This window comes from Equus przewalskii, chromosome 8 (assembly GCF_037783145.1).
Source record: "Equus przewalskii isolate Varuska chromosome 8, EquPr2, whole genome shotgun sequence".
Lineage (NCBI taxonomy): Eukaryota > Metazoa > Chordata > Mammalia > Perissodactyla > Equidae > Equus > Equus przewalskii.
The window spans coordinates 35,511,897-35,535,578 of record NC_091838.1 but is presented as its reverse complement, the minus strand read 5'-3'; the positions used below and the strand labels follow the sequence as shown (position 1 = coordinate 35,535,578).

Below are 23,682 nucleotides of genomic sequence, written 5' to 3'. Positions count from 1 at the left end.
AATAATACTCAAATTTTAAAAATTACTTCAATAAAAGTCAAAAGAATCTTATTCAGGCTTTTGGAGGATAAATATCCTGTTTTTATCAAAGAATTAAGCTAGAAAACTTCATTCACTCTCAATACTTTTATACCCTAATGACAGAAAAATATTTCCAGTCTTCTGCTATTAAGAGAATTAACAGAGAAGGAAGAATAGCAACACCACTGATAAACTAATCCTCTCCTGATCCTCCCCCAAGAAAGGATTTTGTATAAGCAATGACTGAAGTGGCTTAGCACCTTGAAGTTTACAATGATGTTTCACACGTTAATTTATTCTGACCAACATTATTGGTAAAAAAAAAAAGATTTCACTCTCTGATTTTATGGATGAAGACACTGTGGCTCAGAGCATTAAGTGACTTGACAAGGACCCCAACTGCAGGGCTATCTATCTTGCAGATGAGTCTAAATCAGAGCCTCACCACATAAAAAGAAGTTTTGGAGCCAGGTAATGGGAGAGTGAAGACTTGGAACAAGATCTTTTAACCAAGTCCATTGTTTAGGACAAATCAACATCTCATTCATGATATAGTGTAGCCTCAATCATTTTACCTTACACACAGTAGACCCCTGGAACTGTTAAACAGTTTTTATCTGTCAATAGAAAACGCAGGTTCAAGAACCAACCTGGGCCACAGCTTGCAAGGGAGTGATCAGGCTGCTGTATTTAATCTGAATGTCAGGAAGGTCTCCTTGACGGTAACTTCTGTACAAAATGACTTGGGCATCGTGCTTCATTTTTAACTCACTCTTGATCTCCTATAATCATTAGAACCGGAGAAGGAAGATTAGAACTCTTATTTAAGAAAATCAATAGTGCATGAGCTAATAAAACTGTTAGTACCTATCTTCAATATAAAGGTGAATCGATGACAATTTTTACCCAAACGGTTTAGTCATTACCAGTGTATGGTAGACGATAAATCCAAAATAAAAATCACTATGTCAGACAAGCAATGAAAAGACTATTTAAAGATTTATTAAAAACTAATAAATCTGAATATTTGTAAAATCAGAGAACTTGATTTAAAACTTTTTAAAGCCATAGATCAGAGGGCTATATTTCCTTTTAATTACTCTTAAAAGAAACCTTGGGTATAAGGCCCAGCATGATCACCATAGCCTCACCAACACCCTGCTCTTCCTGGCCCTGCTCATCCACTCACACTGGCTTTCCAGTGTGACTCACTGCTTCTTAGTCAATCCCCCAACTCTCCCCGACGCAGGTCCATGGGTGCTTGTTCATCGCTTTGCCTGGAATGGATTTCTACAGCTTTTCACTCATCATTTGCTTCCCATCTCAGATATCAGCTCTTCAAAGAGGCTTCCCTCACTACCTCCTTTAACAGGTCTTCCCCACACACGTTCGTCACTTGGTTAATTTCTGACACTGCACAGGTTATAATCTTAACTCATTCGTTCCTCTTCTCTGTTGTACACACTGGATTGTAGCTCCATGAGTGCTACTATTCCATTCACCTCTATATCACTATCAAGAGGAATGCCTGACATTGAGCACAACAGTCCAACAAATAAACAACCACAGTGCATGGCCTTCTGATTATCTCCATGCCATTCTTAATGAGTGGTCAGTCACTCCAGACTAGAACACCTGTGTCAGAGGGAATGCATGGCCTCACACAGCAGGGCGTTTAACATTTACTCATCATAAAAAGACCTTCTTTGTATCAGGCCAAAATACCTCCCTGCGACTTCTATCCAACAATTCTGGTTTTACCTCTTCCTTTTGCTGACTAGGTATCATTTCTTCAGGCATGCCTTCTTAGGTTTCAGGTTTAATTAGGAACCCAGAGCTACTTCTCTGAGTGGGCAAAACAGAACACCCTCCAGGTGTGATGGACAATGAGAAGGGGCATGGGATGACCTTAGGACACTGACTTTGGACCCTCATCTTCAAAAGAATAGTTGTAGTTACAGAGACAAGAAGAAGATGAAAAGTATATATTCTCCCCACAGAAGATACAGTGGAACCATTCAAGCACTTCATTCTCAGACTAGAAGTTAATTAAGTGGTTGAGGATTTAAAATGAATTAGAACAAAGACAGGGTCTTGTATTCATAATCTAGTCTTCCTTTCTTGAAACTTTTGTCATAATTACTGATTTATAAGTAATATTGAAGCTATGGCTAAACAAATTCTTCTATTACTTCCACATTTTGAGAAAGGTTTACTATTAATTCATGACACACTTGTGTCTCAAATCACTGCCTGCAGTGGACAGCTCTGGACCATCTCTGCCCTGCCTGCCCTTTCCTCTGGGCTCACTATTTCCTCCACATCTAGGCACCTCCAGGAGAGTGGCTGGCTGTAATGTGGCCTCACCCCTCCGACCACAGCTTATTGGTCCCACAGTGGCGTCCGACCCAAGGTGGGTCAAGGCTCTGGGCTTAAGGTAGGGTGGGGCCAATCCCTTCCCAGCAGGTAAAGTTGTACGAAGTAAAATTCAGGAATGATGGGTGGTCAAGTTCCCACCACATGGAGAAAGCCAGTCTGTACAGAGAGGAACAAAGCAAAGTTGCCATGACAGGCTGAGCCAAGTGGCAGAGATGGGGTCCTGGCAGTGCCTGTGAGACTCAGGGGACGGCCCACACAGGCTTCACTCCAAGATTTCCACAACCTCATCAGTGAGTCATGAACACCCTTTACATCTACATTAGTCAAAGGAGACTTTGGTCCATAAATAACTTTAACTCATAAGCACTGCTTCTGTAATTTTGGTTCGTAGACCAATACTGGAAGCAATATCTGAAAGGAAGCTTATTTCCTTACTATATATCTTTTGAAATAAAATAGGTATTTCTGACCAACTGAATTCTTGAAAAAGATACAAACCTTCTCTCGTTTTTGTTCAGCAACACCTTTTCTGGCATAAATCAAACTGAGCTTTTCTCGGTCCTTTAAAAATCGTCTCCGTAATCTTAATATTTCTGCCCGATTGTCTGTACCTGAAGAATACAAAGCAGGTTCATCACACATGGCCTATTCAACCTTCACCTCCTTCCCAGAATCCTCTAAAATAGAAGTGAGAATGCTTATCTCCATTTTTTACTTTTATTTAGTTGTGTTTTTTTTAATGACATAAGCCTATGAAGAACAGAGAACAACAGAGGGGAGGCTAATCAGTTTTGGAAGCCAGAGAAGAGAAAGCTGTAAGAGCCTCAGCCCAATCCTAGTGTCGCAGTGGAGAGAAGGGGGACAAAGCAATACCAGTGGAGAAGACTTGAAAGGCTTAGGGCCTGGCAGCACCAGGCACCTCCAAAGGAAAGGAGGAAGTGAGGCTGAAGCAGGAGGTGTGGTTTGTGCTAAAAGTGCAGAGCCTAGGGAGTGGACACAGGGCTCATGAGTGGAAAAGGCTAGCAGGATGGAGGCAGAGCCACTGCAGTGACCATAAGGACTTCTGGAACCTGGAGCTGCCTCCTCCTACTGGGCCCCAGAGTGCTAGCACCCAGGCCTGGAGCCCGCAGGCAAGAAACTGGAGATTTTGCCTCTGGGTAATAAACCAGCACAAAAGACCAGACAAAGATATGGACACGTCAGTGGTTTTATGTCCTGGTCTAGCCTCCCCTCTGCGATGGGAGGACACTCCTGATATGTAGCTATTCCAAAGGCCCTTTTAGTGCCCCACCTGGGAATACAAGCAAAAGGCCAAAAATCATCAGACATTTTCAGGAAATGGTCAAATATGAAAGAGAGAAACCAAAATAAATAACAGGGAAAGAGTAATAGCTCAACACAGACCATTCAGGAGAAAAATTTAAAAATTATCATTTATCAGAAAGATAAGATAAACATTACAACCGTTGATCAAGAGCTGAAGGGATGTTCAGAGAACAAAAAAGCTCATGGAAATTAAAAATATGACATCATAACTTAAAAGCAAGGATTAGAAGATAAGGTTGAAGAGATTTCCCAGAATATAGAGCAAAAGGAAAAATCAAGAAAATTAGAAGGATAATCCAGAAGGTCTGATATCCAAGCAAAAGGATTCCAAAAAGAGAAAAGTGAGATGAGGAAATCATCAACAAAATCACCCAAGAAAAACATTCCAGAACTGGAAAATATGAGTTAGCAGTCTGAAAGGGCCCACCTTATGCCCAGAAAAACAGATTAAAACAGACCTGCACCAAAGGACACTTCTGTGAAATTCCCTAAAACTGGTTTAAAAGAAAAGATCCTACGAGTGTCCAGAGAGAAAAGATCCAGTTCTTACAAAGGACCAACAAAGAGAACAACATCAGGTTTCTCAACTGCAACCATTGGGAGTAGGAACCCGGATGAGCTCACACTCAGAATCATACAGCTAAATGATCCTTTGGGGGTTAGTGCCAGCAAAAGCAACATATGGACATCAAGGTATCAAAAAAACTTCCTGCTTCTGAGCCCTTTCCTCAAGAAGCTACTTGAGGAGTGCTCCACCAAAAACAAGGAATAAACCAAGGAAGAAGAATCAGATCCAGGAAGGTTAAACAGACCCTCAAGATAAGGAGGAAATCTCTAGATGACAGCTAAGCAGACACCTGGAACAAGGCAGCTCAGAGGCTCCAGGAGAAATTTCTTTAAGAAGATGAAACATTTATATGTTGGAACACAGTAAAAGACAACCATGCAACTCAGAGGAATTTTGGTGATAAATATGTAGAAATCTAAGCATCTACAGCAAACTAATTATTAATACCCAGGAAAAATTATTGCATGAGAAAGGAAAAATAATCATAGTAGCACCCATGGCTCAATCACAATAGTATTTATGTAGTCCAAATATGAGGAAACTGAATATTGATGAAACCAAGACTAAGACATAACTATATCAGAGGAAGACGGCACAGGCAGAACTCATCCTGAGTGTGTGTGTGACAGATGGGGGTAAGGGATAAAAGGGAGCCAAATCCTCAATATCCATATACAAAGCCAAAAGAGAATGACTCATATTGAAAGAAAAAAAGAGAGCAATACAAAAATACTGTTTAAAGATATGGAAGTAAATACCAAAAACCTGGCTAAAAGGGTGTGAGTGGTTGCATCTGGGATTTGGGAAATAGGTATGGATGGTTGCTGATTCTTCTAACAAGCTTTGGAGAAGTATTTGCCTTTTTAAACTACATGCATGAGCCACTCTGATATAAATAACTAAAGAAAATGGAACTAAAGAATTAAACAAAATAATGGTTGAAAAGTGATATGTTAATTGTTTTAATTTCAAGTTTTTAAACTGTATTCCCATTCAAAGACAAAAATAGTATCATAGTAAATGTTAATTCACCATATTTTATGAACTTCCACATGCTCAAGAAAATACACATGCCCCAAAGAAGACAGTATGTGAAATGTTTTAAATCTGCAAAGGTACATGGGAAAACCCAAATATATTAATTGAATTAAAACAGACAGCTATTAGCATTCCTTTTACCAACTAAATTTTATGACTTTTTCAAATCTATATGGAAAACTTTTTAAGGAAAACATTAGTTTTCACCTGTTATCTTCCTTAATTTCTTTCCTTTGTTTTTTTTTTTTGAGGAAGATTAGCCCTGAGCAAACATCTGCCAATCCTCCTCTTTTTGCTGAGGAAGACCGGCCCTGAGCTAACATCTGTGCCCATCTTCCTCGACTTTACATGTGGCACACCTACCACAGCATGGCTTTTTCCCAAGCAGTGCCAGGTCCACACCCGGGATCTGAACTGGAGAGCCCTGGGCCGCCGAGAAGTGGAACATGCGAACTTAACCACTGTGCCACCGGGCCGGCCCCATTTAATTTCTAAACACAGTCCCCCAATTCTACCTACATCATCGATAACATTTTTTTCACTCTAAAAATGTAGAAAGGGAAAGATTATGGAACAATTTAAGTTGTAGATAATAACTGCTATCATCCTCAGCAATTTTCATTTGTTTCTGTGCCTCATCCCCATTCAGTAAAGAAACCAACTTGTCCAGTCAGTCACTAGCAATCACCATAAGTTAACTGAGCTGCACACCACCACAAAGGTACACCTCTCTTTAACAACTCCATGGGAGGCTGCACGTGCCAGCGGGGGAGGAAGGGGTTGAGATGAGCAGGTGTAAAGTGTGAGAGGGACAATTTATAAGCAATGGGAAGGTGATGGTCACTTTGGGACTTGATTTTAACTTGGTGCTTTTATAAGGATGGACACAGAAGGACAGAGAGCCAGGCACTCTTGGTGGATCACTGGTTTGAAGGAGAAGCGGTAGAGGAAGAAGAGTGTAAAAGAAAGAAGACTGGTGAGAAGGAGTCAAGTGTGGAAGAAGAGAGAGAGTGGGAGTGGGGTCATTAGCCCTCCTTCAAAGACTTCTGAACAAAAAGAAGGCTAATTTACCTCTCCATATTAAATTTAGTGAATTGTGTATAGCCATAGATTTGCGACATGAAAGTGTGAAAAGAGTGGTTGGGAGTACAGAAAGTATTTTCTGTGTGTTTTTAGTTCCTACAATTAAATAAAAAGGAACTTACCCTTGCTCCTAATTTTAATTCTATACATCTAAATTCACATGTTGTCATTACCCCAGGGTTCTGTCTTGGGACCTTGTTTCTCTTCGTATTTCCTTCCTCTGGGCTTTCACTCACTCTCAGAGCATAATTTCTCGTAAAGAGCTAATTTCCAAACTGACCTCTACCCCAGCCCTCTCAGCAGTTGGGTCTGTGAGCTCTGCCAGGACTTTTCACTCAGCCCTCTGGCATCTCACCCCACCTTCTTCCTGCCCTGACCTAGGGTCAGGTTATGGTTGCCTTGACCTCTGCCTGCCAGTCCTCCTCAGGCACTCCAAAGGAACCTCCCCAAGGGAAGGTCATTCAGAGACCTTGTGCCTATCTCTGCTCAGTTCATTACCTAAAGCTGTGGTTTCTTTCTAAAGCCACATCCCCATACCCTCAAGCCTGTCTTCTCAGCAGTCTTTGCCTTTGCCCCCAGCATGAGTGGACTACCACAGGGCCCTGCTACCATAAATGTTGGCTGAGCTGATCTGAGTCCCTTCCACCTCCCGAATGCATCCCACACTTCTCCATCTCTGTCCTTGTCCATCCTCTCCCTTCCCGCATCCCAATCCCCCAAGTCTAGTCTCAAAGACCACCTCCTCCACCAGGTCTTTTCTGATGATCTCTCCATTCTCTAACTGAATTTAAACTCTCTCTCTGAGACTTAGCTTATTAATTCTATCTCATCACATGATCACCTAGCTATTGCCTTATCCATCCCAATTTTCCAGAAAGTCACTAAATGAATGGATTGAGTCCAATTTACTCAACAGCTTTTCTGGAGCACCTAAAATCATGATTTCAACATGGCAAGTGCCTAGACAACATTTACTAAATTAAATTTTAAGGGGCTTAATTACAGGTTACAAGGAAGTGTGAATACAGTCAGAAATGTGCTTTCTTCATCTAAGCTACTGCACTAATTTAGAGGGTAGGTCATTTTAAACACATTTCAGCAATCTTACTTTACCTTTTGCTTTGTTATCCACCTCATCCCCTGGAAGGCCCAGCCTTTTTTTCCCAAAATCAGGTCCTACTGACTTCAAGGGTACTCTCTGTGATTTTTCACTCCTCTTGTGAGCAAACAGCAAGGAGGAAGACAAAGAATCAGATGAGGAGGAGACCGTAAAATCCACCAGTGGGTCAATGCTGTTCCCAGTCAGCCAATTGAAAGAGCTTCTTCCATCTGCAAACAGGCATGACCAGAGCATGTCACAGCATGCCCAGCACTGCACAGCACTGCCCAGCCCACACCCCATTGCTGCTGCACTTGGGGCAGCACCAACTGCCAGAACACTGCATGAGAGAAGGGGCGCATCATCCTTGTGGCATCTGGGGCCTCGAGTGCTCACCTGTGACAGTGACTGGGGACAGCTCGTCAAGGGAAACAGCCATGTCACAGCAGAAAGGCACTTGGCTCCATGAGGTCACCAGTGAGTGACCCAAAGCAGCTCAGGCATCCAAGCCCAAGTGTCCTCATTTGTAAAATGAAAACACATCCCCTGCTCCTTCAAGCCACTGTGATCATGACAGGAATAAAGCTTTGTATCTACCATAAGATTTCTACCATCAGTGTCATAAAATTCCATTATAATTATTCAAGTTAGTCCTATTTCCAGAACCAACAGAACGTGAAAAAATTTATATACAGGAAAAACGCTGAAATGTTTATATAAAAGGACAGATATTTTACTCTACAACTTGTAGTTTGATGATCAAACGAAACAGTTGGTCCATTTGAGAAAGAAAAATTTAATAAACTATAAACATAGTAAATGAATTTGTCCTAGCTCTGCTTCGCTTTTGAGATAAGGGGTTTTAAATTTGATGCACTAAACAGATTTTTCTGGACAAAACCAAAACAAAACATACATGTACTCAAACTTTTCCTGTTTTGCCCAGTCAGAAATAATCCTTTTCTTTTTCTTTCATTGTGGTAAAATATATATAACATAAAATTGACTATTTTAACCATTTTTAAGTGTACGGTTCTGTGGCATCAAGTTCATCACCCTCATCCATCTTCAGAACTTGTGCATCTTCTCAAACTGAAACTCCGCATGATTAAACACTAACTCCCCATTGCTCCCTTTGCAAGCCCCTGGCACCCACCCTTCTCCTATCTGTCTCTAAGAATTTGACTGCTCTAGGACCTCAATCCTTTTCCCTTTTGGGTGACATATCTTTTTGGTAGTTCATATCACTTTTTTCTATTATCCTTTGACTTCTCTTATAAACGATCAATGTTCTTGTAGTAGAGGATGCTTCTACAGGTGAAAGTGCCTGGTACACAGCAGGCAGGCATTTAGGTTGATAGTTACCTGTATTTTGCGTAGGTGTGAAATCATACTGCTGTTGTGTGGCCCGTATCTGCCCAGTCATTACCCCTCGAGCTGAGAGGGATCCTTCCTGGGTCCGGGTCTGCAGAGCACTTTGGGAGGCCTGAGTCTCAATAAACATTGGAGTGAGAACAGTACTTCGGAAACGCCAGTCAGAATCAATAGTATATTCCTGCATGTGAGAGAGTTTCAAAAGAAATAATGGGCTTTCTTTAGCAACACTGAAATATTTTACTTAAAATCCAACTGCACTATCAGCAAATACATACTATGATTTCATATTTCTCTATGGAAGCAGCTGAAGAACTTTTTGGAATTTAAAAGTTTTAACTAAATAATTATTTGCCAACTAGAAAAACTAATTAGAATTGGGGGAGAAAAACCATTTTTCTACTCCTTAACATTCTGCATTAAAAGGCTTAATGCCATACTCAATAATGGCACCACAACAGAACTGCAGCAAGTTAAATGACTCAACTCCTTCCTAAGTACTCACCAGGTGCCCAGCACTGTGAAAGATACTGAAAATACAGGTGGGAGCAGAACAGAGTCAGGCTCTGCTGCCCAGGAGCTCGGGTAGAACTGAAGCGAGCTCACTTGTCAATGTGTAAATCATCACAGTTGTTAAGCCTACCAGGAGAAGGTGCAAACTCAGCATCTACTGAGTGAATGGGAGCAGTGATGGAAAGGGAAGAAAGCATTATGGAGAAAGAAAATTTAAGTGGAGGCTGACAGGATGAGATGTGTGAGCCATGTGAAGAGGAGAGTGAAACAAATGTGAAGGTTTCAGAAAGGAATGTGTGAGGATTCCAAGTAAAATAAGAAAAAGCCAGTATCACTAATCATCAGGAAAAGGCAAATCAAAGCCACAGTGGGATATCACCTCACACCTGTTGGAATGGCCATCATCAAACAGACAAGAAACAACAAGTTAGTGAGGATGTAGAGAAAAGGAACGCTCGTGCACCGTTGGTGGGAATGTAAATTGGTGCAGCCGCTATGGAAAATAGTGTGGAGGTTCCTCAAAAAATTAAAATGGATCTACCATATGACCCAGCAATTCCATTTCTGGGTATTTACCTGAAAGAAATGAAAATACTAATTTGAAACGATATGTGCAAACCAATGTTCACTGCAGCATTATTTACAACAGCCAAGACATGGAAACAAACTAAGTGCCCATCAATGGATGAATGGATAAAGAACATGTGGTGTGTATAACGATATACTGTTCAGCCATAAAAAAGAATGAAATCTTACCATTTGCAACAATCTGGATGGACCTTGAGGGCATTATGCTAAGTGAAATGAGTCAGACAGAGATAAGAGACAGACAGAGAGACAAATATGATCTCACTTATACATGGAATCTAAAAAGAAAAAAAGAACCCCAAACTCATAGATACAGAGGACAGATTGCAGACTGGTGGTTGCCAGAGGCGGGGGATAGGAGATGGGTGAAATAGGTGAAGGAGGGCAAAAGGTGCAAACTTCCAGTCATAAAATAATTAAGTCATGGGGAAGTAATGTGCAGCATGGTGACTACAGTTAATAATACTCTCTCATATATTTGAAAGTTCCTAAGAGAGTAAATCTTAAAAGTTCTCATCATAAGAAAAAAAATTTGTAATTATGTGTGTTAAGTCAATTAGACTTAGTGTGGTGATCATTTCACAATATATACAAATATTGAATCCTTATGTTGTATGTCTGAAACTACTATAATATGTCAAGTATAATTTTTTTAAAAAGCCAGTTTAACACTATTAGAAAATGTTTGTTGACGGGCAGGGAAAACTTGTAAATCTTACTATTACAGGGACAAACACTTTACCTGAAATTTGCATTCTGACAGAGGATGCTCAAACATAGGGTTTGAATAATCTGGGCTCACGCTGGTCATTTCAAGCAGAAAATCTGTTGCTAAACTTAAAAAGTGTGCTTCTATCTTAGGAGAATATAGGGAATTTAGTGCCAACAATCGATCCAAGGTATTTGAAGGTAACCTAGTTTCATGACTCCAGAAATTTCGAATAATTAATCTGAAAAGCAGAGAAGAAGGAAGCATATTGCTTAGATATTGGCAAATGAGAGGATGCTGTAAACTTGGCATCATGTGAAGAAGGTACAGTTTTTCCTCTAACCTAGAGGGAAACCACATTCAAAATTGTATAAAGAGTTTAATCTGAGCTAAGAACAATCACATGCATTAAAGGAAGGGAATATTCCAAAACTTAAGCATATTTAACAAGTGGTGAGAAATATTATTCTCATCTCTATTACCTGGGAAGTTTTTAGTGATGAGTACATAATATTAACTAATTTGAAACTTGAGAAAACATGTTAAGAAATTACATATAACCCTTCACTGCCTTGCTAAAACAATTTACTCCAAAATTAGTTCCACAAAATATTCAAAAATTCGTCAAAAACCAGATTAGGCTTTATAATTTATCAATGCTTATGAGATCAAAATACAATTTTTAAAAGCTCAATGAATTTAAAACTGCAGCAGAATGGGAAATTAATTGACATATAGACTCATACAAAAAGTTTATGCCCTTTCTTTTAGTACTTGATAAAATATTCATATAACTGAGTTAGGGTAGGCATTTTAGAGGAGAACAATCACCATTCATACCATATACAAGTAATATAGTCTTCTCCTATTTCTAAGGTTTCAAACTTTTCATTCAATATTCATATGCATAGTGTTATCTCAACTATTTTAGTTGAATGGGAAACATAATAATTGTCATTACAGATTCTCTTTTCATTTTCAAACACTTTAATTGCCTGCAATAGCGGAGAAAGCTTTATCCACACCACTTTTTCAAGAGTTTATATTAAAGTAACTTGTCAGGGTTTTAAAGTCTTAATATGATTTAAAATACATCTTTATTAAACATTATAAATGTAAGAGGCAGAGATAATGCTAATACTGCAAATACATTTCTAAAACTGCTGAAAAATACTCTATGTTAGTTTAGAAAGAAATATCCCTAAATCTATTTGTCCTGGCCCAATTATTCCAGGAGGAGCACATACTGAAGCCCAGGGTTCTCATCGATCAATCCTTGAATCAACACATCTTTTGCCAACTTAAATATTTCCTGGGAGTCGTCATCTGCTTGACTTTCTGGATCTCTGAGAAAAATAACAAAATGACAAAACATAAACTCTATCACTTTTATTCAACCCTGATAATACTGTCCAGAGTTAAAGTAAAAAAAAAATCTGGCTTCTCCCATGGAACTTTAACTTCCAAAATCATAGAAGAACCCACTGTCCCACATATGTACACTGACACTTTCTTTCGGTGCCTCTGCAAGCCCAAGTGAATATCATCACCCCCTCACAGTGTGATAGGGCTCACATGCATAGGAGAGAGGCGGTGGAAGGTGGGAGCAGGGCTGCAGAGGGCTCCCTGGGAGCGCTAAGAGGTCCTAGGATGGGCCTAGCCCCGGTGGGAAGTGGTATGATGGCAGTCCTGAAGAATGAAGACATCTAGGCAGAATTTATTTTCTTAATCTTGTCAGACCTCAAAAGAGATAACTATGAAAACATATTTTATAAAGCAGGACACTTACACACTTTTAGCTCAACCAATAATTTCACATTTTGAATACTTCCCACACATAGGTAAAATGAGTTAAAATAAGGATACATTTCAATATGCTAAAATAAACTCGTTTTAATTATTATTAGTTTAAAAATGTTTTATTTATTATAATCTGTTCCAGATTGCTAAAGGCAGCCAAAAGACCCCTTAATAAATTAATTTAAAATGTCAATGTAGAGCTTACCGATAATTGTCATGAATCCACATGAGAATGTTATACATTTGTTCCCTACACACTGGAGAAGGATGAGAAATGAATTCTACAACAGGATTCAGAAGTTCTCGAAGTTCTACTGGTTTCAATTTTGCCATCATCTTATAAATTATGTCCAAACACACTTTTTGTCTTTCATCATCTCTATAATGACATATTTTTTAAAAAACACAAATTTAACAATTTTTATTATTATACCTTCAGATCTGATATGTAACTTTTTCTTCTTTGTGTTGTTCTGTATTTTAAAATTTGTTATAATAGGTAATATTACACTTATATAAAAATAACATTCTTAAAAATAATTATCATGGGCTAGATTATTAAAAATAAATTAATTCAATGTGGTGTCCTGAATTGGATCCTGGAATAGAAAAAGGACATATAAAGTCTAGTTTAGTTAACAGTAATATACTAATTTTAATTTCTTAGTTTTGACAACATACTATGATTATGTAAGATGGGAAATTCGATGAAGGGTATGTGGGAACTCTGTACTATCTTTTAACTTGTCTGTAAATATACAATTATTCAAAAATAAAAAGTTTATTATTTAAAAAAACTGAAAAGGTCAAACAAAATAAGCTAAACATAAAGGATTTCATAACTTAAAAAAATTATTTCAAGTGTTAGGTCACCGTGTCACATAGCTGGGTTAAGTGTAGTCTGGGTCCCAAATGAGATGCACACCTATCTCCTTGTTTTGTGTACCTTTTTCTCCTTAAAGTGTCCAGCTTAATGCATTAAACATAGTAGATACTCAGTAAATGATTAATGAAGGATATCAGAACACAATGACATACATTCTTTGTTACTGGCACATTACACATTTATCAATAATTTATCACTATGTAAAAAATATGTATATGGACAAGACTAGGATAGAGTACAGAGAAATAAAAATATTACAAGTGGTCAATAGCATTCTCTTTAATATTTACTTTAACAGTATACTACAATTCTGAAAATAAATGAATAATTTTCACAAATCATGGAAGCCTCTTACCTGGCAAAAGAGATACAGAACTCAAAACCATGCATTTTAAATCTGAAAAGAGCCTTAGACAATCCCTGAGGTGTGGCCTCCCCAAGGTGCCAGGTCAGGGAAGGCAGGAGGGCCAGGCCCACCACCTTTTCTTCTCAGATTCAAACTTCACAAATACACATTTCACAAAAACCTACAAGTTCTTTCTGAGTTGGAGAGACAGCTGAACAAAGGAACATTTTATGAGCCAGCTGCATCCAAGAACTTGGGGCTAGTTTTCCACTCACCTATGTCTCATGACTTGAATGAAATCCTTGCTCTTTAACTGTAAGTATAGATCTGTTATTTCCTCTGCACGACACAGCACCACCTCCAGACAGAGAGTCTTCATCACGCCATGAAATTTTGGCAGCAGGAAGAACACGGTGTTCATAAACCTAACCAGTAGGAATGGCCAGTGAGTGGGAGGACAGTCGCAGACCCTCTCCCGCCACAGGACGTTCACTACAACTGACATCCTACCTATCAGCAAGAGGAGGGAAGTTCTTCACAGCTTTGTTCAAGCACACAATAAATTTGTCCTCCATCGTATTCTGATGTTGCTTCAACTGTTTTATGACCAGTTCACACACAGACTCCTCCAGTATCTGAAAAATTAAGTTTCTTTTCAAATACCCAAAGGTGAAAACATGTTAAGTACTTAAAATAGGTTTATCTTGAATAGTTATATGAACCCAAGGAAGGTGTGAAGTGTTATCATTGACAACAGTGTTTACCAGGTGAAGTGCCAGGAGTGACCCTGGGTCTGTACTAACCACCGGACACCACTGGAGGCTCTGGGGCCTTGAGTTCAGGTGAGCCAGGCCATAACCATGCGTGTTTTGTGCTACTAGCTCTGGCAGAATCCAGTTCAAGCTTCCTTCTGACACCAAAACACTGCTAACAATCATTTGAGAAGCTGAACTAAAATCAGTGACTAAATATTGTTTAAGATACTTTAATGATGAAGTGTTCACATCTCTGATCAAATATTCACACAAACCAGAATCATATGCCCTCTTTAAAAGAAACTGAGCACTGTATACAGTGGGAAAGAATAAAATACTAATAAATACAGAATGCCCACTTCGGCTTCTTATAGTATAGAGGATCTAAGTACCAAGTGTTATGATAAATCAAAAATGAAAAAGAATAATTTATTTAAGATTGTACAACACACTCACATTTTCTCTCTCAGTAATATATCGAAGAACAAGTCCTAGAACTTCTGCCGCTGCTGCATATACCTCTCTATATTTTACAAAGGACATATTATTGACCAAAGCTTGAAAGTATCTAAAACAAATATAGAAAATAAACATGCATTAAATAATCCATTCTGTTTTTTGACACTAAAATATAATTTTACTCCTTATGCCATATTAATATCACATACTGAGAAAATACGAAACCTAAAACTTGATGCAAATTATTTGTGTGAATACATATGTGAAGATGTATTTAAGGCTCTGACACTGACCAGGAAGGCATAGTAAAGTCCATGGTTCAATTACACAGGACCTGCTGTAGTCAACGCAAAACACAATGCTAGATACTATAAAAACTGTATTGAAAAAAGCTATCATACAAGATTAGGATTGACTGACTCCCTTTCAAAGCCATGTACTGTGACAAGAGAAGGACAATGAAATGATGAGAAAGAGTGAGCAGGAGCGCAGCGCTCACTGACTTTGCAGGCAGCACAATGTTAACCTTCAGCTCACAGTGGCTCTCTAAGATTGTCACTGGGGAAACCAAAGCTCCAAAAAGTAACCTGTCTAAAAGTAAACTGTTTCCCATTGAATCTGTGTTGAGCCACATGATGTCTATGAAACCAGGCAACTGGTATAACTGGTGACTGGGGAGGCTAACCGAGGAAGACCAACCAGATAGAGTAAGACACTTCCAAAGAAACGGGAAAAGCTAGCAAGGCACATGCTGAAATCCATTAAGTAACCATGATGTGAACAGTGACTTTTCAAAAATCCTAAAACAACAATGAAGTGACTTTTTGTGATGTTACAAAATTATCTTACTGAAGGTCCTCTCCTTCATGGTAGCGCTGGCAGCCATGCCCACCTGTGAAGGGCCACAACAGAGGGGTAGTGCCACTGCAGTCACAGCAGCAAGCAGAGGGACAGGCAGCATAGGTCTAGGAGGGTCCCCTTTCATGTTCATAGATTCTAGAGAGAATGGTCTCACAGAACTCATGTGCTTTCAGGGGAAATGCTGAAAATGTCAGTTTCGAAAAGAAAGAAAATAGCTAACACTTCTTATCTGCCAAATGTGCATGAGACAATTACACTAATTTTTAAAAACTTACTTTCTTCACTCACTCCATTAACATATTTCTTTGTCCAAATGACCTCTAAAACCCAACTATCTAAATTTAGGTAGAAATATTTTTAACATATTTTAACCTTAAATTTATCAAAACTAAACCATACTGTCAATCCATTTCAGGTATATTTTAACCTAAAAAAGAATCACAGCAAAAACTATGATACTTACTTTATGCTCTCTATGCCACATTTTGGGTCATAAGGAGGCAAGTTATTGGCCATTACAATGCCTAGTAATTGAATTCCTACTGAATTGTCTTTAGAATTAGGATCTGTACTGGAAAACTTTTCAAATATTAACCTGAAACATAAGCATAAAGGAAAAATATAGATTGCCACATAATAAAATAACCAAGAAGACAAATAAAATTTTCTATAGCCAATTTTCAGAGTAAGAAATACTTTTTCTTTTCCCACATCTAACATCCCTCTTGCTAATACCTTCTTTGTTTGCATCCAGGTTATCCTAGTTTTGGAACATAGGCAGTTTTTTCTTTCTTTATAATGTAATTATTTGCCCAAATTCTCCCTTAGTTGATAGTAAAACCTTTTGAAAGTTTTAGCTTGCCTTACGCTGTGCTATAAGAGAATCAAATAAAATTCCCACAGTTCACCCCTGGGCTGGGACAATAAAGGACAGGGCCACAGCCCAAGTGCACAGTGTGGGGGAAAAGCCAAAGGTGAGCTGAGGGATGGAGCGGGGACTACCTGGAGGCAATGGCCTGCCTCGAGATGCTTCTAGGGTCAAACTTTGGAGGTTGTGATTTTATTAACAGCAGTATTATATCCTTATAAATAGATTCTATTTCAAATTATATTCCTCCTCCTATCATTTCAAATAATTAAATTTCATTGTCATCACTATTTACAACATGCTACATTTAAAAAATTTCTAAACAATATTGCAAAATATAGTAAATTTATACCTGTAAGGGATGGATAAACAATCCTTCCAGCATTCAACAAGGGTTTTTATAATTTCGAGGTTGTGTCTAAATACAGCTCTTTTTTGATGAAAAACATGTTTCATTAGGAAATGAAGCAATCGATTTGCTAACACTTCATCTTTAGGGACACCCTAAAAAGGTATGGAAATTCTCTATTAATATGTAGCATTCCCTTCTGGAAAAGCAGTTTTCAATCCAAAAGTCCATTTATGAAAGAAATCTGGCATTCTACTGAGGAGTCTGCTTCCTGACTGAAAATCTACCTGTGATTTTTCAGGTCCAAATACAGGCAATTACAAAGGCTTTACCTGACAGGCCCCAGGAGGAAGCTGCCCTCCCCACACCAGACTTGGAACACAGCCTGTACAATGAAGTCTCAAAAGGCAGTTGTAGTCACACACTCAGGCCCCGACTGGTCCTGCTCTTCCACATATTTGCATTCCTAGTCCAGGTGTCTTCATTCCTAGGCCTCTTTATCCTCCTCAGGTGCCTCTGCTGAGACCTCCTTAAGAGGGGGAGGAAGGGGAACTCTGAAGACACTGTACCTAACTCTGACTCAGTACCCAGTGCTTTTTGACTGCTAGCCCTTTCCTCTCGCAAGTCTCCCAACTCCAAGGTCCCATAAAACTGCTAGGGTCTTTAATTTGGGGCTCCCTCCACTGTGAGAGGAGCCTCAGATCTGTGCTGATCCACCTGACTCTCAACCAGTACATTGTACCACGGAGGAAAATGGAACAGGGGGAGTCAGCGCATTCTCTGGTTTAAGCCTCATGCTTACACCATTGCAATGAGTGATTAAAGCCTTCATTGTGTCTTTCATTTTGGCTTGCTGTTGGTTTAATTGGCTATTCCATCAACTAGTGGTTTCAGCTCTCTGAAGCTCAGCTGAGATCCTGGCGTTTCAGTCAACTTTTTCCAATGGTTCCTAAATTAAACTAATCATTCTCTTAATTTTTTCATATTATTAAGCAGACTACAAATTATTTTATCACATTAAAGCTAAGAAATTTAAATTTGGTTTACTTTGAAATGAGATTCCACATCCAGACACAAATATATGTAAAAGCTATATGTATATATATTATGTTTAATAAAGACTGTTCCTAGGATATCCTTCAATGAAAACTTTTGTACATTATTAGTGCTAATGTTTTTAAATGAAGGGGCAAAGCTCCAACACACACGAATCTTTACTGGTGGATGCCATAAGCTTGCTTCAGTACAACACAGTGTCATTCATCTGGCAGGCACTTTTTTAAGAATCTCTACCATTATAGATCACAGTCAATACTCTGGAAGCAGATAAGCTGGCCAAAGAAATGTCAAAAAATCCAGGGGCTTCAGTCACGGCAGAAGTTTTCAGAATCTCACATTCAGGGTCTATTGACATTTATTTTATACATAATTTTAAGAAACCAATTATCTAGGTTCCAAGCTCCTAGAAAGTAAAAGCAACAAATGAAACAAACATCTGATAGCAAGGTGATAAAATAAAAAGCAAGATGAGAGGAATTATCAAAAGCAGACAAAAGAAAACAGAACTAAAGCAGTACAAGGCCATTTAGTAGAGCACCAAAGCAATATGACAATTAATGCTAAAAATGATGACTCAAGACATGAAGAGGAGCCAGAATTATTTGTTGCATGCTCTATTTAAGTATCAGCAAAAGACTGATATATTACTACATAAAAGATGTATCCATCCTTACTATAGGAGTAGCTAATCCTGTCCATGAAAGAATAATAACCACTATCTCAACCACCATATAGTGAATTCCTTCTCCTCCGTTGTTTCCAGAAACAACCAGCTGCAGCAAGGGGCTGAGCCAGTATCTCGCGTAAGGACGAAAGACCTAGGAGAGAATTTAAAAATCAAAGAATTGTTTTGAATACCAATATCAATTCAGAAATATATCCTCCAGCAGCTAAAATTTTATATTATGACTTGACCTAAACCCAAAACAGATGTAAATCCCAACAATTATCCCACTTAATCAGACTAGATTCTCTGTTGAATTCTCTCCTCACGAGCCCCTGAAAGCACAATTCAATGGAAATGGATTTGTTATCGATCTCCTTTGCTTAAAACCTTTCCGATATAACTATGCATGTAGAAATAAAAATAAAAATATTCTGAATCAACCTTGCTCCATGTGCATAATATGCAGCTGTAGAGAATTCTACTTTTATTTTATGCAAACACATAGGGTATATGAAGAATGAGAATCTAAAAATTAGTAGGTGTATGTGGCTAATTTTTTTTCATTTCTTCCTACATTATAAAGTCATTCTGTTATAGACCTCATATGCCCAAGATCTCTGAAATCTAAATAAAATGTATCCATTTAATTTATTTTAGAAATTGCAAGAGAATGCTATTTTGATGCAAAAGAACAGATTAAAGTATAAGTCAAACTGTCTTCTTAACCATTGCCACCATTTTTTTTTCAAATATGTTTTCTCAGAGATTTCTCATCTACTCTCACAGCTTAAATCTGTGTGGTCTCAAATCTTTTCTGATCATGCACTCCACAAGTAAAAAAGGTTGGAACAAGGGGCCAGCCGGTGGTGTAGTGGTTAGGTTCACATACTCTGCTTCAGTGGCCTGGGGTGCACAGGTTCGGATCCCAGGTGCAGACCTACATACCGCTCATTGAGCCACGCTGTAGTGGCATCCCCCATACAAAATAGAGGAAATGGGCACAGATGTTAGGTCAGGGACAATCTTCCTCAAGCAAAAAGAAGAAGACTGGCAATGGATGTTAGCTTAGGGCCAATCTTCCTCCCCCCCCAAAAAAAAAGTTGGAAAACTCTCCATGTATGTCTTTTGGTTTATTTATAAAACATAAACATAAACTTCTTTCTTATATTATTAAACTATGAGAAACAGATAAATTAAAAGGCTGAAATTTTCAAAACAGATGTAAATACAGGTTCTAACATTTTCTTCCATAAGACAACAGACAGATTGTCTAAAACATCCCCTTTGGAAACCACTACCCTGATCACTCCCGAGCTCCAGATATGTACATTGCTCCAGGGACATCTCTCAATGACGTCTCAGAGGCACCTGACATCCACATGTGTGAACACAATTCAGCATGCTTCTTTGTCAACCCACCTACCCTCACCTAGCCAACCAAGAAATCATCCAAAAAACAAAGATACCAAAGATACCAGATACTTTTCTATCAAGTCAGTACTTACAGCAACATGAGCTAGAAATCACGCGACCCCTGAGTGTTACAGATTGAATTGTGCCCTGCAAAAGGATGTTGAAATCCTAATTCCTGGCATCTGTAAACGCGATCTTATTTAGAAACAGGGTATTTGAAGATTGTCAAGTTAAGAGAGGTAATTAGGGTTGGCCTTAATCCAATGACAGTGTCCTTATTAAAAGTGGAAATTTGTATCTATTGAGACAGATGCAGAGAGGGAAGACAAAGTGAAGGCTCCAGGAGAACATCACTGAGATGCCAAGAAATGCCTGAGGCCACCACAAGTTGGGAGAGGCCTGGAACAGATTCTCTGCCACGGCCCTGGGAAGGAACCAAACCTACTAACACCTTGATCACAGACTTCTGGCTTTCAGAACCACGAGATAGTAAGTCTCTGTGGTTTAAGCCACCCATTTTGTGTTACTTTGTTATGGCAGCCCAAGGAGCTAGCAATCAAGTGTGATTCTAAGGAACACAGGCCTTGCTGTAGTCCCAGGTTAGCCCTCTCAACCATCTCACAACAGCCTCCCAGCCTTTGGCTCACATTTGCAGTGCTGCCTAGAAGGACTTTCTCTGGGGCAAAGTGGACTATGTCACTCCTCCACTTAGCACCCTTGACTGTTCCCTGCTCCGCAACAACTGAATCAGATCCTTTGTATCAACTCCAATGGCCTGGCCCAGGTCACCTGCCCTTGCACCTGTGGCCATGCCACTCACACCTCTCCTCTGGACCATGTGCCCATAGTCTGTGCAGTCAGTGAGTATGTGCTGGGCTTTCTCACGGGCTATCTCTGTTCACAGTGCTCCTTCTATGCAGAATGTCAACTCCCACTGTACTTCACAACACTTAGCTCAAGAGCTCTCTTGAAAATCTGCCCTAACTCGCACTGGTAGAAGAGGTTCCTCCCTGATGAGGTGCTGTATGTAGATCAATTGATAAATTCTGCAATTCTAAAAGAGTCAGCTATTTTTCATACAGAGTTAACAGAAATATTTTCACTACCTTCTTCGCTACTACAAACCAAGAAGGCTGGCAGCCATAGGAAAGGTGCCAACACAGGTACTATACAAAGATCACTTCTAACTCAATAGAAGCTAATTTACATGTTTTAAAAGAAATAATAAAAGAGTGATGTTGAACAAATAAATAAATATGGTTGGCTAAGTTACTTAGAGAACAAAAATGTGATGTTCTGTCCCTTTACATCTTTCTTTGTCGTGGTTTTCTTTTTAAGTATGCAATTATGCATATAATTGCAAAAAATTTTTAAAGAAATAATAAATTACTTACTTCTTCTGTATTAATAACAAGCTTGGCTAAGAAGAGACGGATATTTAATGATATTGATGGATTTCCTAGTTTGTCATGAAGAAATTTCATCCAAGGAGGAAGATTTCTTGGCACTGAACCCTGAAATGATACACTCAAAATTACCGTAAAAAGTAGACTAAAATAACTTCATAATTTGATATTATGAGACCACAATGACAAAGTAAGATATCAGCAACAAAAACATTATGTTTACTTGATATGGATTTGGTTTAGTCTTCAATATTAAATGTTCAATCTTAACATGATACCAATAAATAGAATTAAGTTAGACAATATAAGATGAGCAGAAAAAGACCTCTTCTTCCTTAGGGAGGATCTGATTTCTCTGCATGTGCTTAATCAGAGCAGTCATAGTTGCCATACATTCGTGTTGATTGAGTTCATCCATCTCTAACTCCAGGATATCATCTTGGATCATGGACTCTTTATGTTTCTAGGAAAACGAAGAATCCAATGATACAGACTGCACTGTTAAAATTACAGTGTACATAACATTCTGATTTTTTGGGCAATATCAGGAAACACACTTGGATAACAGTGATAATTTGGTGGTAATATCCAACACATTCGTTATGTTTTCTTATTAAACAACTAAAAACTAAACAGGACTCATGTCTTGCTTACATTCTAGGTATGTATTTCCCCTTTGACCCATCTGCATGGTCACTTCCTTGGGGTCACAATTAGGTCAAAGCATCCATGCAGACATGCTGCTTTATACAAACACCAAGCCCTTTCCATAAATGTGTGTGTCTTGGAGGCCCCAGAACCCTCAACACCTTGAGAGCAACAGTTTCTACGATTCTTAGTTGCCACGTTATGGAAAAGGCAGAGCTATTTAAGTATCATTAAAGGATAAATTTTTACCTAACTTTTTCTCAGTAATTTGAAAAACTCTGTAAAGTCCTTAATTTGCCTCAAAATTTTAACCAATAATAGAACAAAACTTTTAAACCATTCTTGACCCTACAATTCTGTGAAAATAAGCAGTGACAATGATTTCAGAAGTGTAATGCTGAACTGAGGTTTTATATACATATACAGTAAATTTTATACACACATATGTAGGGTTGAGTAATTTATCTGGGTATTTCCTAGTATAAATCACTTGCAAGAAAGAAAGACTTGACAAATCCTGAGAGGAAATTTTGGACAGCTAAAATTCAACATGGAGACACTAAGTGCTTGTGGAGATCAAGTAGAAAGAGTAGTAAAAACGGCCCTAGATAAATTTTCTAATTCTGTCTGCCCCAGTGGCAGGAACTATTCCAAAATGTCACTTCCCAAAATGGACAGTATTTAGAAATGCAATTCCTCCCAAAGATAACAAATAATTTCCATAAATCGGGGATTTTAGAAATGATAGGAAGTGGTTTTATGTTTTAGTAACAGCAAGGCTAAACGTAAAATAGTAAATTTTGTATGCAAGCAGGATTATACGAGACAAGAGAAAAAAAAGACACATTCAGTGAGCCATAAAATCCATCAGAGCAATCTTAATGTCCCTTTTTCTATACATGTGGTAAGGTATCAAAGGAGTTAATCACAATATTTGACTGTATTCAGATCTACTTAACACATTTTTATGAGAATCATTGTATCTCAAGATGCTGCTCACAAGGACAAGAGATCTGAAACTGGAGACTCAGGTCATGCGATCAGATCAAAGGAATGAGGAGTGAACCCAAGATGCCTTGATGTAAAAGGCCTATTAATGAAAGATGAGTCTTACTAGACAATGTAACCGTAATAGAACATAGTCACACTTTTCTTACTACTCAGCACAAACGTATGACATAATTTCAGTGAAAGAATTAATGAATAGGATCCCCCTTGAAGCATTCATTAAAAAAAGAGAGAATTCAACCCCAGGGGCAACAAAAAGTACATAAAAAACATAATCAACTCCTAAACATAATCAAACTCAATTTCAAAAACATATCACTCCTACTTCTTCCCTTCTTAGGCAAAAGGCCATTGAGCAGACTGAAGTGAGCCAAGAGGGGCCTGGCAGTGTCGGGGGTCGGGGAGGTAGACAGAATAGGGTATCTGCCTGCAGTTCAGGGCCTACTCCAGGAGGGCGTC

The 23,682-nt window shown here is 38.7% G+C and overlaps 1 protein-coding gene across 4 annotated transcripts in view; it reads right to left on the bottom strand.

Moving 5' to 3' along the window:
* The window catches only part of PRKDC (protein kinase, DNA-activated, catalytic subunit), a 202,059-nt gene that overhangs the window by 56,609 nt on the left and 121,768 nt on the right, over positions 1-23,682 (bottom strand). For all 4 annotated transcript variants that reach the window (XR_011543431.1, XM_070631659.1, XM_070631657.1 and 1 more), the window contains 15 exons: positions 21,893-22,030; positions 21,556-21,675; positions 18,756-18,899; positions 17,026-17,177; positions 16,269-16,400; positions 14,942-15,053; positions 14,241-14,365; positions 14,006-14,155; positions 12,704-12,877; positions 11,946-12,044; positions 10,732-10,939; positions 8,880-9,069; positions 7,529-7,744; positions 2,899-3,011; positions 672-803 (listed from right to left, as the gene is read on the bottom strand). Coding sequence is in view for 3 of the 4 variants with exons in the window: in XM_070631659.1 (XP_070487760.1) it covers positions 672-803; positions 2,899-3,011; positions 7,529-7,744; positions 8,880-9,069; positions 10,732-10,939; positions 11,946-12,044; positions 12,704-12,877; positions 14,006-14,155; positions 14,241-14,365; positions 14,942-15,053; positions 16,269-16,400; positions 17,026-17,177; positions 18,756-18,899; positions 21,556-21,675; positions 21,893-22,030 (2,205 nt within the window). In the remaining variant the exon portion in view is untranslated. The remainder of the gene's footprint in view (positions 1-671; positions 804-2,898; positions 3,012-7,528; positions 7,745-8,879; positions 9,070-10,731; positions 10,940-11,945; positions 12,045-12,703; positions 12,878-14,005; positions 14,156-14,240; positions 14,366-14,941; positions 15,054-16,268; positions 16,401-17,025; positions 17,178-18,755; positions 18,900-21,555; positions 21,676-21,892; positions 22,031-23,682) is intronic.